This window comes from Vanessa cardui, chromosome 26 (genome assembly GCF_905220365.1).
Source record: "Vanessa cardui chromosome 26, ilVanCard2.1, whole genome shotgun sequence".
NCBI lineage: Eukaryota > Metazoa > Arthropoda > Insecta > Lepidoptera > Nymphalidae > Vanessa > Vanessa cardui.
The window spans coordinates 9,184,158-9,199,334 of NC_061148.1; the positions used below are offsets into that span (position 1 = coordinate 9,184,158).

Below are 15,177 nucleotides of genomic sequence, written 5' to 3' on the forward strand. Positions count from 1 at the left end.
TACTGATTAAGACCTTTTGCCATTATATCGGTGACAATCAGTCGAATGTATAATTTAATTTAAGAAGGTCAGTATCAATCAATACACACACATTCAGTGTTTAACACTTTGACTTAACTTCCTAACAGACTGAAACAACACTCGCAATAAAAGGATCTTTATAACGCAAACACAAGACGCTCTTACATTTACGTAGTGCACGAGCTAAAAATAACACGAAAGAAGCCCTATACAGCAGAATGCAGACGATTTTACCTCGTTGCAGATAAAAGTTCAAAGCACCGACCGTGATATCATCGTTTCCTGGTCGAAAACCCCACCGCTCCATTAATTAATGAAGAATAAACACCGCCCAACCTTGATATGGGCCACCACGGTGCCTTGGTATACTCACAAAGCGATATTTCGATGAGATGTCATCAAACTACAGAGGTCATTTTAACACTCAAAACTAAATCGTAAAATCACTGATCACCAATATGTTTTAACGTCACTGTGGCTGATGTCACGATAGGAGAAAAAAATAATTAGCGATTTATTTTTACGTGAATTTATCAAACACTACAGCGAAAAGCGAATCTCAGACCATTTTTGACGTTTTTCCAAATACGGAGTTGCCACTTCTTAATGTTATTAATAAGTGAATTTTAAGCTACATAAAATAAAAAAGACATATTTACATTAAAAGCATCTAAAATTAGTAATAAATAATATTTAATTACTAAATTATCCTTCATTATTACAGTAAAATTTTTTTAAGAATCTAAATTAAGTACTTGTCAATTGATGACTAATAACTACAGAGTAAAATGAAACGTCAAAGAAAATGAAAATTGCCCTTGCGATCAGTCAGTAATTTGTCAAATTTTCAAAATATGAAGTGATCTATAATGATTTACATGTTGATTGTGTAATATATTTACCCTAATTGCTTATTCTTTAGTAAAAAGTGATTGATTATTACATCTTAATTATTCATAAATAAACCGGCATAGGTTATGAACTTGTTGGGGTTAAAATATTAACCTTCATTATTATGTTTTAAAACATATCGATATTCTGTAACCCTAAATATTATTTAAAAAGTGATCAACACCATGTCGAGAATATTGAATCATCGTATGAGGTAATAATTACTAATAAACATATTAAAATAGAAACAATAAACATTCAAAACTCAAATCACTATTTGAAAATCAAATTTCTTGAACGATTTATAATATTTTCGATCAATGTACTCAACGTTTATGATTTAAGATCACATTTTTTTTCTATAGAAATTTAATGTTGATTATTTCGACAAACGTTCAATTTTGCTAAATAGGAGTGGTATTAATGTGATTAAAGATCAAATCCTTACTTACACAGCACTGTTTTGTAGAAAATTCTTATAATATTTGTTTGAAACTATCAAGTCTAAGATAAAATAATCCCTCATCAAAGCAGCACTATTCCGCTAAATACTGCATTATTACTTAAGATCTATAATATTATGTTTCATAAATGACAGCCCTCTCGGTGCCAATGATCCAGTTTTTAATTTTTTTACCACTTTAATTTCAGGTCATCTCTCAAAAAATCATCTTTCACATGTGTAGACAAAAGAGCTGTTGCCTTCTCTATATATACTGGACGCAGTCTACTTCTCCATAAGCCAATAGATCCTAGTCACATTCCAAGAAGAAAATATGGAATGCTGGTCGCAAGGGCTGTAAGGGGGATGCTTAAGATTAGATACTTATTACTAGGTGGTGCTGTTGGAGGAGGCATGACTTTGAATAAGGTATTACTTAATTATTTAATTTTATTCATACATTTATATATATCTTATATTACAGATATAAAAGCTGAAAATTTAAATTGAAAAGTGTATGTTATGTAACAATATTTCATTGCAAAAAAAATTATATTATACAATTAATATTTTTTTATAATTGTATAATATTAAAATGGATATATTTTTAAATATTTATATCACATGACAATTTAAATACTGTTATTAAATTTTTCAGAAATATGTCGAATGGAAAGATGGTCTGCCAGATATGGGGTGGCTAAATGAGATTCTACCAGACAATGATCAATGGGACAAATTCACCACAACACTCATTAATGCAAAGGAAAAGATCGGTGACCAGTTACAGATAGGTATGTACTATAAACATATTTTGGGATCACATGTAGTTCAATTACTCATGCACTACATTTTTCTATTGTAGGTATTTAAGGAATGTTTCAATAATCAACCACATTTCAGTATTATTTTAGTTTCAAAATTAAATTATGGAAAAGTTGTGTATTAATTCTAATCAAAAACATTTCTCAAATAACACAGCTTGTTCATAAACATGATATTCATGTACAGTACTAGTGTGTAAAGCTCATCCAGTAAAAGATATCTAGAATTTTATTAGTTTCAAGTATATTTCTAATTCTAATAAAAAGTTAGTGATGTCCACCGGTTCAGATCACGAGAGAGCAGAGCTTAAAGTCAGTGTTTAAGTAAGCTGGTTGCTAGCATGACCGAGTGTGTACCACTAGGTCCACTGACGCTGTCGCTGACCTCAGATCCTCGTCTGCGCGAGGCGGGAATGGCGCGCGCGGCCGAGCTGAGGGGCTGGCTCGCGCAGCGCTACGAGGATGCGGTTGCGGCAGCGGCTACTAACAACGCCAGTCAAATTGGTGAGTCTGCCATCCATATGGAGTAGACAGGTTTCTAGCACCTACATATATAATGCATCAGAGTCATAAAAAAGGTCACTGTTTGATAGTATTTCGTTCAGGTAGGTTAAAGTTTTATTAATATTTTTGTATTGTTACCCTAAAATACATTACATATACATTTGCAACAAAATGTTGTATCATTTTATTGTAAATAAGTTAAGACATAAAAGAGTTTAAATATTGCTTTTTGTATATAGTATGCAGATTCATCCATCATTAACATCGTAACATTTTTAATTCATTTTATAAAAATACTATTCCAAAGTTTGGCTTACAAAATTGCATTTTGTTAAAAAAATGTATAACCCTGTAACTGTTATGTCGTTAGTAATAAATGTCCATCTATCTTAAAATCCCAAAGTAATTCTCGAGCCTTAAACAAGATGCAATGTGTAACAATCAAAATCAGTCCATTATGCTGTTAATAAAGTTTTATGTTTTTTTTTATAATTCAAAACCATTAGTTCAACTATTTAGTTTTGAAAAAGTCACACCTCAACATTAATTTAGTAAATTCTCTATTCACAGAACCAGCACCGAAGATTGTGAACAACTTACAGAGTAAACCGGCACCAGGTCAATCCAGCAATTCTTCTGCTGACGAGGCTGCTGCATATGGTATGCACATTAACATATCCGATCATTAAATTGCATATAGTCAATTACAATGGCAGGAGGAGTAAGAATACCTGTGACCTTGAATTAAAAATATGTCATTGGTTGAGATTTAAAGGAACCATAGCAATCATTATGTATTTACGTTATAATGGTGGTTTGTGTAATAGTGAAGTTGTATTCAGAACATAGAAAAATAATTGTATTACGAATAGGTATTTTAATCAAAGAGTCCTTGTCTTGCATAATTTAAAAGAGATATTAACAAAACACATGGATTATGAAAAACTCAAGATTTTATTATCTTTACTCTTTCTGCCATTGAAATGTACTATAATTACACATTTATGCACAAAACTCTCATAGATCATTTCATTCTAAAATAAATAATTTTGAAAGAACATATAAAAGCCATAAAACACTATAAATTGTGTAATGAAATCTCCTAAACAGAGAAAAGAGTGCACGCCTTACAACAGGAAGTGCTAACGCTTCAAGCTCGCTACCAGCGGGAGCTCCAGAGACTGGAACAAGAGAACAGGGAGTTGAGGCAGCAGAACATGCTGCTCAGGCAGGGCAGGCAACCCCCGGCCAAGAAGATGAAGGTCTGTCATACCCTCATCTCTATATCATAAACCATTTTCAAATTTATTATAATGAATATAATAAAATATTTGTCTTTAATAGTTCTTAAGTCTATAGAATCGAAAAAATAATAAATATATGTGTCAAGATTTCAGTAACTATTTAGTGAGAGACTCCCCTCCCCTTTAAAAAAGCAATCAGTCAACAATTGTTTAACTGTTCATTTCATCTATCTGTTCTTTTATTTTTTTAAATATAGTAAGTAAAGGTACTCATTGCTGTACAATGTCAAAGTTTCTAAATTGTTGTTTCAAATTTAGTTGTAAATGTATTTTTAAGAAACCCCAACACAATTTGGGCTTATACATAATATCTAAGCCATTAAATAGAACTTATTGGCAGTTGAATTTGATACTTCTGTACATATTCTTAAGAGGCATAATGGCAATGTTAAATGTATTTTTAAGAAACCCCAACACAATTTGGGCTTATACATAATATCTAAGCCATTAAATAGAACTTATTGGCAGTTGAATTTGATACTTCTGTACATATTCTTAAGAGGCATAATGGTATGTTACAGCGCTCGCTCATCGACATGTACTCTGCCGTGCTGGACGAGCTGGCGGGCTGGGAAGCCGGCGAGGCAGGCAGACTGCCGCGTGTGGTGGTAGTTGGAGACCAGTCCGCGGGGAAGACCTCCGTACTAGAGATGATCGCCCAGGCTAGGATATTCCCCCGGGGCGCCGGAGAGATGTGCACCAGGTGTGTACCAGAGATATGGGACCGCGGAACTCCGGTTACCAAGCCATTGAAATCTGAAGTATCTTTCGTTATCCTTGTCAATTTTAAATTATCTTGCTTTTCTCAGAGCGCCAGTGAAAGTGACGTTGTCGGAGGGCCCCTACCACGTGGCGCAGTTCAGGGACTCCTCCCGGGAATTCGATCTCAACAAGGAGTCTGATCTCGCGGATCTGCGCAAGTGAGTATGTATTCACGCACGCGCGCCGCACGGCCGTGCCGCGTGTCGAGTAACGCCCGTGCGCCGCAGGGAGGTGGAGATGCGCATGCGCAACAGCGTGCGCGGCGGCCGCACGGTGTCCACTGACGTCATCGCCATGTCGGTGCGCGGGCCCGGCCTGCCGCGCATGGTGCTCGTAGACCTGCCCGGCGTCATCTCCGTGAGTATCCCCCCCGCCTTCCGCCCCCCCCCCCCCAGCGCTCCGGTCTCACTGGCGCGATGCTTCCCTTGCAGACGCAGACGGTGGACATGGCTGCGGACACGCGCGACGCCATCAAGCAGATGACCAAGCAGTACATGGACAATCCTAATGCCATCATTCTGTGCATACAGGTCTGTATATGCATTCATCCTAATTATTTGACAGGTTGATAAAAAACAATTTGAAGTTCCGCTTCATACTAATCCAAAACTAAGTTACTACAATATCAAAATTAATCTAATAGCTTATTGGTTCGTATAATATTTGTGGTGAGTCCTGAAAATTCAGTGATTTCTCTAAAATTTGCTTGAATGTTAACGTGCCTTTTTTGCATTTGAATTAATTAAACAGAAATTTATTTTACCAAAGTCAGCCTTCCTGTCACCAGTGGAGGCGGGGTGTTATACTTTTGATGATGAATAATTCAAGGTGTTACAGAATACATTTTGTGATAACTGTCATCCATTGTCGCAAGGCTAAACTCTAAATTAAACCCCATTTACCAATAACTTTCTTTATATGACACCTAAGTCCCCCAAAAGTTGTAACTGTGTATCACAAAATAATTTCCAGGATGGGTCAGTGGATGCGGAGCGAAGCAACGTGACAGACCTGGTGGCGTCCTGCGACCCGCAGGGCAAGCGGACGATCTTTGTGCTCACTAAGGTCGACCTCGCCGAGGAAAACCTCGCCAACCCCAACCGGGTGAGACACCACAAGATTTTGTTTTTAATTACAAATGTGTACTCAACGGGATAAATGGGATTCTTTATGGTAAGATGGTTACTGATTTCAATATCATTATATGATTGTTTAATTGGTTTCTATTCAATGTTAACTTTATGTAAACATTGATGAAGTTAAAGGAGTTTAAAAATTCTTCGTAAATGTTTTAATGTGATTTGTGGAAGAATACCGGTAAGAATGTGTCTCTGATCTGGTTAGGTAGTCTATCTATACTGAAATAGTTTTGTTTAAATTTTCTTTTATAGATCCGTCGTATCTTGGAGGGTAAACTGTTCCCAATGAAGGCGCTGGGCTACTACGCCGTGGTCACCGGCCGCAGCCGCAAGGACGACTCCATCCAGAGCATCCGCGAATACGAGGAGAGGTTTTTCAGCTCGTCCAAACTCTTCAAGTTAGTATCCCCCCGTCACGGCACAGTCTTCCTTGTTCCACATTGAAACACTAAAATTCTAAGTTTCACCCGCACCACCTTGATGTCCGAAAATCCACAACAGCGCGATTTCTCAGACATTATCTGCCTCGCGCAACTACTTTGTGGAACCAGCTTTCGCCGGCGGTTTTTCCGAACCGATACGACATGGGAACCTTCAAGGAAAGAGCGTACTCCTTTCTTAAAGGCCGGCAACGCACCTGCAAGCCCCCTGGTGTTGCAGATGTCCATGGGCGGTGGTAGTCACTTTCCATCAGGCGAGCCTCCTGCTCGTTTGCCACCTATGCCATAAAAAAAAAAAAAAAAAACTAAAACGACCCCCCTTCTCTCTCCACACTAAAACACTAAAGCAGCACTAAAACGCCCCCCCCCCCCCCTCTAGGACCGGCATGGTGGCGGCGGCGCAGGTGACGACGCGCAACCTGGCGCTGGGCGTGGCGGACTGCTTCTGGCGCATGGTGCGCGACTCCGTGGAGCAACAGGCGGACGCCTTCAAGGCGATGCGCTTCAACCTGGAGACGGAGTGGAAGAACACGTTCCCGCGCACGCGCGAGCTCGACCGCGACGAGCTGTTCGAGCGCGCGCGCGCCGAGCTGCTGGACCAGTCCGCCGAGCTGTCCGCCGTGGCCGCGCCCGCCTGGGAGCTGCGCCTGCAGGCCGCGCTGTGGGCCGCCGCCGCCGACCACGTGTTCGCCGACATCTACCTGCCCGCCGCCGCCGCCGCGCACGGCGACATGGGTGAGTGACGCCGCCACGCACCGCCCCGCACCGCCCCGCCCCCGCCGCCCCGCTAACGACCCCTCGTCCCCAGCGGCGTCGATCCCCCGCCACGTGAGGTACGGCCACGAGGCCGGCGCCGGCTCCACCATGATATGGCTCGATCCCTACGATTTCGATTTTAGTAAGAGTTTTAAAACGATATTACAGTAACAGTTGTGTAGTCTTCGGCAGTTTACGTCCCATAATATTGTACCATAATTGTATATAATTTTTTCGATATTAGCGTTTTTAGAGAGGGCCACTACCGTCGACATTAGAGTCACACGTAGTATACATTAGTTTGGGAACTTTTCATCCTTTAGCACTACTCCCATCCACATTAGCCGGCCTATCGTTTGGCTACTAACCCGTGCGCCCTTAGACAAGTTCAACACGTCGGTGGACATCAAGCTGCGCGAGTGGGCGGAGGGCTCGCTGTCGGCGCAGGCCGTGCGCGCGGGGCGCGACGCGCTGCGCGAGGAGTTCGAGGCGCTGCTGGCGCGCGCCGGCGCCTCGGACGCCGCCTACGAGGCCGTCAAGCGCGCCGCCGCCGACGAGGCGCTCGCGCGCCACCAGTGGGAGGAGCGCGCGCTCGACGTGCTGCGCGTGCTGCAGCTGTCCGCGCTGCAGGACGCCTGCGTGCGCTCGCGCGCCGACTGGGACGCCGCCGTGGCGCTCATGGACGACGCGCTACACGCCCGCCTGCGCGCCGTGGACGCCGAGCTGCGCGCGCTCACGGGGCCCGGCTGGCGCGAGCGCTGGCTGCGCTGGGCCAGCGCCTCCGAGGAGCAGCAGCGCCGCGCGCACGTGCGCCAGGAGCTCGAGCAGCTGGGCGCGGCGCGACCCACGCTCACCTACGATGAGGTGCGAACGATTGCCGGCTTTGTGTGACAACTTATATACTTACTCATTGTATCACAAAAACCTTTACTTATTAATAAGTAATATATTCCAGTGGCTGAAACGGACAGAGGGTTGTGTTCCAATAAAATGTTGATAATATTGCCAGGTGGTTGCGGTCAGGGACAACTTGAGACGACGAGGCATCGAAGTCGATAACGATTACATTCGAGAGACGTGGAAACCGGTTTACCTTAAGTATGCTCATAGATTTCTTTTAATTTTTTTCTGTCTTTAAAATGAAAAATAAATGTTCTGTCAACTCTATCTATCTAGGTTATAAACACAGTGTATACTAAAAAAATATTACTTTTCGCTTCAGGAATTTCTTAACTCGCGCACAGGCTCGAGCTAGAGATTGTAAGAAGAGCTTCTACTTGTACAGTCAGCAGAACGGCGGAGAGGTAACTTACTGTATATTATTATTAATAATATTGAGTTTTAGGACAGTTTCATTATTTATGGAAGTAGTATTTTCGGCTGATCTTTTTTTTTAACTGTCATAGACTAAAGTCGTACGTAAGCCAACGCCTATTTAGGTTTTGATAAAGACAGGCCTTCGCTTAGAAGTAGATCATCGTTATGTACAGTATACCTGATACAGTGCCCCCCCCCCCCCCCGCAGAAGGAGTGTAGCGAGGTGGTGATGTTCTGGCGCGTGTGCGGCGCGCTGCGCGCGTCGGCCAACGCGCTGCGCCAGCAGATCTGCAACCGCGAGGCCGCGCGCCTCGACCGCGAGCTGAGAGAGGTGCTCGACGAGGTGAGCTGTTCCAAGCCATCCGTTCGGGCCAGCGGTTAGAACGCGCGCGTCTTAACCGATGACTGCGGGTTCGAACCAAGCACCGCTGTTTCATGTGCTTAATTTGTCTTTATAATTCATCTCGTGCTCAGCGGTGAAGGATACATCGTGAGGAAACCTGCATGTGACAAATTTCATCGAAATTCTGCCACGTGTGCATTCCACCAACCCGTATCGGAACAGTGTGGAGGAATATGTTCCAAACCTTCTCCTCAAAGGGACAGGAGACCTGTAGCCCAGCAATGGGAATTTACAGCCTGTTGTTGTTGTTGTTGTACTTTTTTTGTTGTTTTATCGCATTCAGAGGTGATGACTTAATACAGTTACACTTCTCGAAGAGCTAAAAATAGATTTATCTTGAGACACTAATATAATATCTCAATAAAAATACTTTGTTCAGTATTAAAGTATTATACTTACTTATTCATGGTCAAATTTAAAACAACAACCAGTGTAACAAGATTAAGATGTTCTTCTTATTTGATAAGTTTCAAACATGATTAAAAATATTCATATTAAAAAATAATGATTATAAAAAGGCATATTATTCAATACAAGATATTAAAAATAAAAACAAAAGAATAATTGTTATTTACTGAAAGATAATTCTTCTTTATGTGATTAAAATTCATGGTTCTTCTTGGTAGAATCCTTTCAACACTGTAACATAACTATTTAAAAGAGTTCTTATGAGCCTACTAGAGTAATAAATATTTTGATTGATTTATTGATTGATAAATGTGCTTTTACTATTAAAGATGGCAGCAGATCCAGATCTAAAGAAAAAACTTATATCCGGTAGAAGAGTAGAACTTGCAGAGGAATTAAGTGAGTAACTATTTTTATATGTTATTTTTCTTTATAAAAAATAAATAAAAAGTACAATAGAGTTACAAATAAATTGATGTTCTTTTTTTATTTAGATGTTACATAATTATGATTGTCATTATGCACTGAAATAGTTTTTTTTTAACTCAGAGATATCTTACTAATAATCATTTATGTTTATTAAACTATATATCTCAGATGTAAAAAGACGAAAATGTAAAAAGATGTTCTGTAAATTATTATTATGATAGTTAAAGATTTAATAAAGATAATTAATTTTTCTTCCAAAGTTTCGATAAGAACTTCACCTACATATCTTTAGAACAGATTATCTAAATGTCATATGATGTAATGACATATCAAGGTTGTAGTTGTTTACATACTCTTGTTAACTAATAATAATCTTTAATCAAAGAAAAAACTATTTCCAAACTTGAGCACCAAATACTAAATATATTTCTGTTTAAATTGAGCATGGATGTGGATGGATATAGATGTAGAGGACGTCAAAAAACGATGGATGGATTGTGTGAAAGACGATATGGTAAGAAAGAATGTTACTTGTGAGATGAAGTCTGACAGAGAAGTATGGAAGGAGAAGATATGCTGCGCCGACCCCAAATAAAATTAGGATAATGGCAGGAGGATGATTTCTGTTTAAATTAAACATGAGTTTTCTGTAATATTGACTGTGTTTTTGTTTCAGAGCGCGTAAGACAAGTTCAAGAGAAGCTAGAAGAGTTCATAGAGGCTCTGAACAAGGAGAAATAGTGTAAATGTATAGTGTAGGTGATTGTTTGCTCGCTGCGATGTATTATTGTTGATATTATGTCTAACTAAGTTATATTTATAATAAAAGCTGCACAAAATATACTTTGTTTTACTGCTTATCAGAATATCATAAACTATATAAAAAACCACATAAGTGTATATCTTCCGAATTGTTATTTATAAATGTACATATTATTGTTATGAGTACTATATTAATAATGTTTGTTTTTTATTTCTATTTCCACATATTTAAAGTGTGATCATTGCATCTTTACCACTTGTAAATTAAATAATAGAAAAAAAATAATAGTAAATGCTGCAAAGATTTACCCAATGTTGCAAATATTAAACATAAAAGGTGTAGTGTGTGTTTGCATGTATTTGTTTGATTTTATTGTTCCATAGCAATTTGAAGTAAATATACGATTATGTTTTCAATTAAAAGTATACTTTACATAATACTGTTTTAATTTTTTGATGATCTATCCACATAAATGAAAACCAAATATATTTTCTAAAATCAAATTTTAATAAAAAACGATTTGTACATTTCATGCATTGAAAACATCGTTGAATAAGAAAATTTTCACCTCACTGTTCGAATCCTCCAACGCATTTAAAATTTCACTGTGATGAGGTTCAGAAATACAATACTTTTGATTCCTCTGAAATATATGTTCAGCTAAAAGTAACGCTTCTTGGGAACCAGCTTCCAAAATACCTTTGATCACAAACGTAATGAACAATTTCCTAGCGTAGTTGTGCTGAAAATAATTGTCCAAGTAATTTTCTAAAATATTTTTGTAAATGTCAAGCACAGGTCGGAAGAACCTCGAGACCAACTCTTTTATCTCGTAACCAATGTATTTACCAAACACTTTACCCAAAATTTCAATAGCCTGATAGCGTTTTGTTGAATCAGTTGCATTTATTTCCAATTCATTCGTCTGTTTTATGCTCTTATAAAAGAGCATCGTTAAGTGAATCTCTGCGTATCTTCTAAAGTTTTCTTCGATGGGTAAAATTTTATGTAATCTATTGAGTATTCTTTCAAATAGCGCCATAGAGGAAACTCGTTCCTCTAAAAATACTTTAGTATATTTCAAGGAAAGTATAAATTCGTCCAAACATTCTAAAAGAACAAGTTTATTGACATCAGTTTTAAGAGAAACTTCTAGTGCATCAAAAAATTTATCGCACACATTTTCAATTAAATATTTCTGTTCGTCTTCAGATTTACAAAGCAACAAGTGTTTGCCTATAATTCTGAAATATAAAGATATTCTTGTATTAAGTTCGTAACTGTTTACTAGTTTACTGATACTCAGTTCGTTATCGATAAATTCCGTTAAAATATTAGTAATTACGTTTCGGTCTACTTCAGGAAGAAGATTTTCCAGACGACTTAGTGATTCCGAAGTTTTTTTCTTATCAATCTTTAAAAATATGTTGTACACGAATATCCAGTAATCTTCCTCTATATTTTTTGGTACGGATTTTGGATTCTCTAACTTCTCTAATAAAGCACATTTATCAGTTAACATTTTTGTATTTTCAATTAAAGATTTCAGAGCCGTCCAAATGGATTCATCAATTGTAATCTTTGTGAGATGTAATGAAAAACCTATATAAAGTGCAACTTTTCGTCTTAAGGTACAAACACGAAGGAAGTACTCAGCAGCAAATGCGGTATTAGATGATAATCTTAATAAAATTTTAGCCGTTCGTCTCCACTCCACAAGTTTCATTAGGTATCGTTCCTGGTCTTTAGTTCTACAAATAAACATTTTATTTGCAATTGCTTTAGCTCCCACCAATCGCCAATCGACAGCATCGATATCCAAAGTTGGCTTTGTTTTATGTGCATTCGATTTAAATTCAGTTAATATTTTTGATTGTATTTTATTTTCAGCATTAACTTGAGTTAATAATTCTGAAATATGTCCGATTAATGACTGATACGTCATTAGCGTACATAATGGACGAACTAACCACGGCTTAGGATCCTTTTGTAAAGCTTCTTCTAATAATAATCTGTGCTGTTCTGCTAAACCACCCGATTCACTAAAGTACACGCTTAAACTTTGAAGAAATCTATCATGATTTGTGCGCTCTTTAGAGACTAATATCGCTAAGCTCTTGCCACTTTCGAGGGGTTTCACGTCATGTCGCAAAGCGTTTAAATACATCGAATCTGTAGGTTTAAGTCTAAAGTTTTCATGAAACAGTTCACGTCGCAACATTTTTGCGTCGTATAGTCTACACAATAAATCAGGCTCGTCAGATGCTGCTTTGGCAAGTATGGGTATAGCATCGGGAAATTCCTTAATAGATATCTTATATTCTCCAAGAATATCCAAAAAGGCAATAGGGCTTAATGTCAAAACTTGAAGAGGTAATCGTTTAGCAATTAGTGCTTTTTCTTGTACATTCAATTTGTATTCAGACAAAGTTGAGAAATCCCGTATAAAACCCGACAGCAAGTGTTTTGAGATAGAAATATTATTTAATAAGTGTCTTATAATGACAGCATGGAGTCCTTCGCGGCAAATAAGTTCAGTAGATGAACCATCAAGTCCTAAATCTCGTCCAAACTCTAACAAATAGCCCCAGGCCTTATCTTGAGCACACCACACACGTTCCCGTTTCACAAGAGACCTTATCACCGCTGCTCGCAGTGTGTTTGGTTCATTTTTATGTTTCTCTACTAAAAACTTAAGTAACTTTTCAACTTGTTCCGAAACACCACCACTTTTGCTAACAAGAACCAACATAATATTCAATCTCCCTTCGATAGTGCTTTCGCCTGATAACTTCTTGCTTAGCTCTTGAAATGTTCCTCCGAAACCAGTGTATCGGTAGCGATTGAATAATTTGTCTAATTGAGACTTTTCCATGCTGACTATTGGACAAGAATAGCAGCTGTATTTTCTTTTTTTTAATACCTTCTTGTAACCGCAACCGATTAAAACTGCTGTTTTCACAGGGTCGAGTAAATAATAGTCTTCTTCGAGTTTTAAAGGCGTCGGTAATGAATATGGCCATTCGGCAACTTTATCGCCCAAATTTTTATCCACGAAGATTTGTTTTTTTAGAAGTGTTCGATCTTTTATATTCAAGCGTTTAAATAGTGGTTCTACTTTCTGGTAAGAAAACCAGTGCGCGAGGTAATCGGCTCGAGCAAGTTGCAAAATAATTTCACTAGCTTCATCTCTGGATAAACAACGAGCTAAAGTTTTCATATTAAGGAATGATGACGCATATAACTCAATTTTGGCTAAAACTCTACTTTTATAATGTTTCATTATGAATTCGGTCGATGATGGGCCGAAAGGATCCAGCTTAGTTGTATTAAAATATTTTTCAATAATGTCTAAAAATGTGTTTCCATCATACTTTAGTAAATATTTAACACATTTGAAGTAATAAGATTCATCTTTTAAATAACGCGCCAACGCAGTGCGATTGTTCGGTAAAATCTTAAAATATAGCACACAAGCAGAAGGACAGTTCTCGAAGAGCAATCTCACTTGCACCGGCGACAACTTGTCTATGATATTCGGTAATTCGTCTAATATAAATTCACTGGAACAATGCCAAAAAAACTTTATAGCTACATCGATATCAGACTTGTAATATTTGTAGAACTCCTGAGACCTTTCCGCGTCTTTTAAGTTTAATTGCAGCCAGTGCTTCATTTTATTTACAGCAGGTTGGATCATTTCTGGATAAAGAACATTCTCTAGATATGAGGGACTTATTACATCGCAATATTTCGGTTCAAGAAGCCAATGACATTTGAGTGATCTGCTCACAAATAGCATATCGTCATCTTTAAGGTTTTGTAAAATGTATTCAACATATTTATACTTAGAAGCGAGGTCGATTTTAAATATTCGGTCTATTGGTGATACTTCTGGTACAGTGATGATCTCTTGGATAGAAACATTTTCATCATACGCATTACTAACTAAAGAATTCAGATACCGATGCCGTTCTTTTAAGGATGAACCTTTTAAGGTTACCGGTAAATATGCAGACATCTGAAAATATATTGGAATTATATGACATTTACACATTACAATGACGTAAGGATCGTAAAATACTTATTTATTATTATACCCACGTATGAAGTTATTTTTAACATTGAGAACTAGACTAAGTACTATAGGTTAATGAAGTAGGTACCTATCACCTTTTTTAATTATAATAATTATAGGACAACTATAAATACTCGTATTTACTATTTTAAACTAATTATCTCATTTCCAAATTGAAACGTCACTCTAAAGCTATTACAATATAATTTTATAAGTCGCTTATTTTAGCATTATAAGATAATTTCAAAACGTGTATTAAACAAGTTCAATAAATCATCTTTATCACGAAACTATCGATATATAGTTGACTTAACGACAACACTGTCATAAGGAATAATCATTACTCAATTGAGTCATCACTATAATAATATAATGACGTCAGATAACCCTAGCATAAAACTAAAAAAAAATCTAGAGTACGACGCCACAACACAAAACAATAACCCATAACAAACACTAAACAAGACTTACCTCGGTACTATATAATTAATACTAACTGAAACAAGTGGTATGTTATAGTGTTGCACCGGTTTCTTGTTGAATACAATAAAAAACAAAGATACATTACTAAAGGAAGGAACTCACTAGTTGCAATTTATTTTTATATTTTGTACATCACTTGAATCAGAAAATTACTATAAATCTAGATTGCATTTACTAGAATTATATAAATAAATCTATAGAAATATTTTCTTT

At 37.7% G+C, this 15,177-nt stretch overlaps 3 protein-coding genes across 8 annotated transcripts in view; 1 reads left to right on the forward strand and 2 right to left on the reverse strand.

The window, feature by feature from the left end:
- LOC124540742 (EH domain-binding protein 1) overlaps positions 1-605 on the reverse strand; it is a 32,119-nt gene extending 31,514 nt beyond the window's left edge. For 4 of the 5 annotated variants that reach the window (XM_047118439.1, XM_047118440.1, XM_047118441.1 and 1 more), the window contains exon 1: positions 395-605. The gene's annotated coding sequence lies outside the window, so the exon portion shown is untranslated. Of the gene's footprint in view, positions 1-255; positions 372-394 lie in introns of those variants that run through there. The other variant, XM_047118438.1, reaches the window with a different exon arrangement.
- A 205-nt stretch (positions 606-810) lies between these two features.
- Positions 811-10,481, forward strand: LOC124540692 (dynamin-like 120 kDa protein, mitochondrial). Of its 2 annotated transcripts, none has more exons than XM_047118364.1 (19): positions 811-1,126; positions 1,564-1,783; positions 2,013-2,148; positions 2,542-2,682; positions 3,253-3,342; positions 3,793-3,944; positions 4,508-4,689; positions 4,796-4,906; positions 4,976-5,105; positions 5,180-5,278; positions 5,721-5,852; positions 6,140-6,285; positions 6,707-7,062; positions 7,466-7,947; positions 8,093-8,181; positions 8,306-8,387; positions 8,609-8,743; positions 9,541-9,610; positions 10,317-10,481. In XM_047118364.1, the coding sequence occupies exons 1-19, from the start codon at positions 1,098-1,100 to the stop codon at positions 10,379-10,381; spliced, it is 2,847 nt and encodes a 948-aa protein (XP_046974320.1). In that variant the 5' UTR covers positions 811-1,097; the 3' UTR covers positions 10,382-10,481. The 2 variants fall into 2 exon arrangements, with proteins under 2 accessions (XP_046974320.1, XP_046974321.1); XM_047118365.1 differs by having other exon boundaries at positions 2,569-2,682.
- A 408-nt stretch (positions 10,482-10,889) lies between these two features.
- On the reverse strand, positions 10,890-15,099 carry LOC124540691. Its single transcript, XM_047118363.1, has 2 exons — positions 14,953-15,099; positions 10,890-14,424 (listed from the first exon to the last, which is right to left on the reverse strand). The coding sequence occupies exon 2, from the start codon at positions 14,422-14,424 to the stop codon at positions 10,933-10,935; it is 3,492 nt and encodes a 1,163-aa protein (XP_046974319.1). The 5' UTR covers positions 14,953-15,099; the 3' UTR covers positions 10,890-10,932.
- Between the last annotated feature and the right edge of the window lie 78 nt (positions 15,100-15,177).